This window comes from Austrofundulus limnaeus, unplaced genomic scaffold, assembly GCF_001266775.1.
Source record: "Austrofundulus limnaeus strain Quisiro unplaced genomic scaffold, Austrofundulus_limnaeus-1.0 Scaffold1406, whole genome shotgun sequence".
Lineage (NCBI taxonomy): Eukaryota > Metazoa > Chordata > Actinopteri > Cyprinodontiformes > Rivulidae > Austrofundulus > Austrofundulus limnaeus.
In genome coordinates this window covers 10,361-11,710 of record NW_013953808.1, presented here as the reverse complement: position 1 = coordinate 11,710, position 1,350 = coordinate 10,361, and the positions used below count along the sequence as shown (strand labels likewise).

The 1,350-nt window shown below is 35.3% G+C and overlaps 1 protein-coding gene across 1 annotated transcript in view; it reads right to left on the bottom strand.

Moving 5' to 3' along the window:
- Positions 1-704: 704 nt before the first annotated feature.
- Positions 705-1,350, bottom strand: part of LOC106535289 (vitamin D3 receptor A) — a gene marked incomplete at both ends in the record, with an annotated part of 10,362 nt that continues 9,716 nt past the window's right edge. The window contains 1 exon segment of the mRNA XM_014032262.1: positions 705-882. Coding sequence (XP_013887716.1) covers positions 705-882 — 178 coding nt within the window.

Here is a 1,350-nt window from a genome sequence, read left to right as displayed (position 1 = left end):
CAAAAATCCATCTTGCTAATGTAACGGCCGTCTTCTGCTCTGAGAGCGCAGCAGRGCAGCGRGYCAGTTCAAAAGCCAGAAGCTCATTGTATGGCAGGCAGATATTACATTTATTTGGCTTCACCATTCTTAAATTCCAGCTATCTGAAATTGTTTTATGGTTTTATGACTAGGACTATGTGCAGCTTAAGCCCCTTCAGGTCCKSTCACAYTATAACATTTTAGGCAACTYATGCCAACTTAGAATTGTTTTTATGTCTAAATGACTAATTTTACTTGAAGTGCTGGTTATAACATCCACTTTATTTTGATATTGTTGAAAATCTGAGAAATGTTTTTGTTTGTTGTTGAAACCATTTTGCAATATATATAGTATACAACATTCTTTTGTAATTATGTTATGTTCATTTGCACTTCAGCAAAAATGCTGGCTTTGATTATGATTATAGTTTTCTGCAAAATAAATGCTCTAAAAATTACATTTTCTTTACTTTTAATGATAATTTTCTACTGCGATATATACCGTTACGGTGAAGGGATTCAATTTATACTGTGATACGAATTTGAGGTCATACCGCCCAGCTCTAGATCACCTAATGCAACCAGGCAAACACCAGGGAGTTTTTTTATTATAACCTAGAAAAGTTAACCTACTGATAATTAATTTACCCACTTTTGTTTAGAGTAACTCCTTTAATTCTTACCTAAAGCCTGGGATCATCTTGGCAAAGCCTATGACTTTCTGGATGCTGTAAGAGACCAGGTCAGCCAGGTGGGGCAGCATGGAGAGTTTGGCGTCCTCCTCACAGGAATCAGGACTGCTAGCACCATCCTGGTACATCATTAACAGGCTGTTGAAGTTCATCTTGGTGTCCACCGACTCTGTTTGAGCACAACAACATACAATGTAAAAATGAGTAGAACAATATGAAAACTAACAGCTTCCAAGCAATAGTTAAAGCACAAGAAAATACAAAAACAGTAACTAAAATTAAAGAAATCTTTGCTAAACATACCAAAACAGAAGATAAAAACTAAAAATCAGCAGTTCAGTAACTAAAATGACCAGAGCTGGCGTTAAAAGCTAACAGAAGCCTAACAAAAGCTACAAACAATGGCAAAGAGAAAACGGTAGCAAATAGCTCAAAGTAGCAAGGCATCAGCTAAAATATAAAAGTTGCCTAAGAGGACGAAAATAAAAAGCAAATATGCAGAAGCAAATTTTAAGTAAGAACGTTTCTGAAGATACTTGAGTTTTCTTAATATTTTTCTTAATGTATAAAGTTCCAAATACCAAAGGTGCCATATAATAAGGCATAAAACATGTCATATATGACTCAGTATTCACCC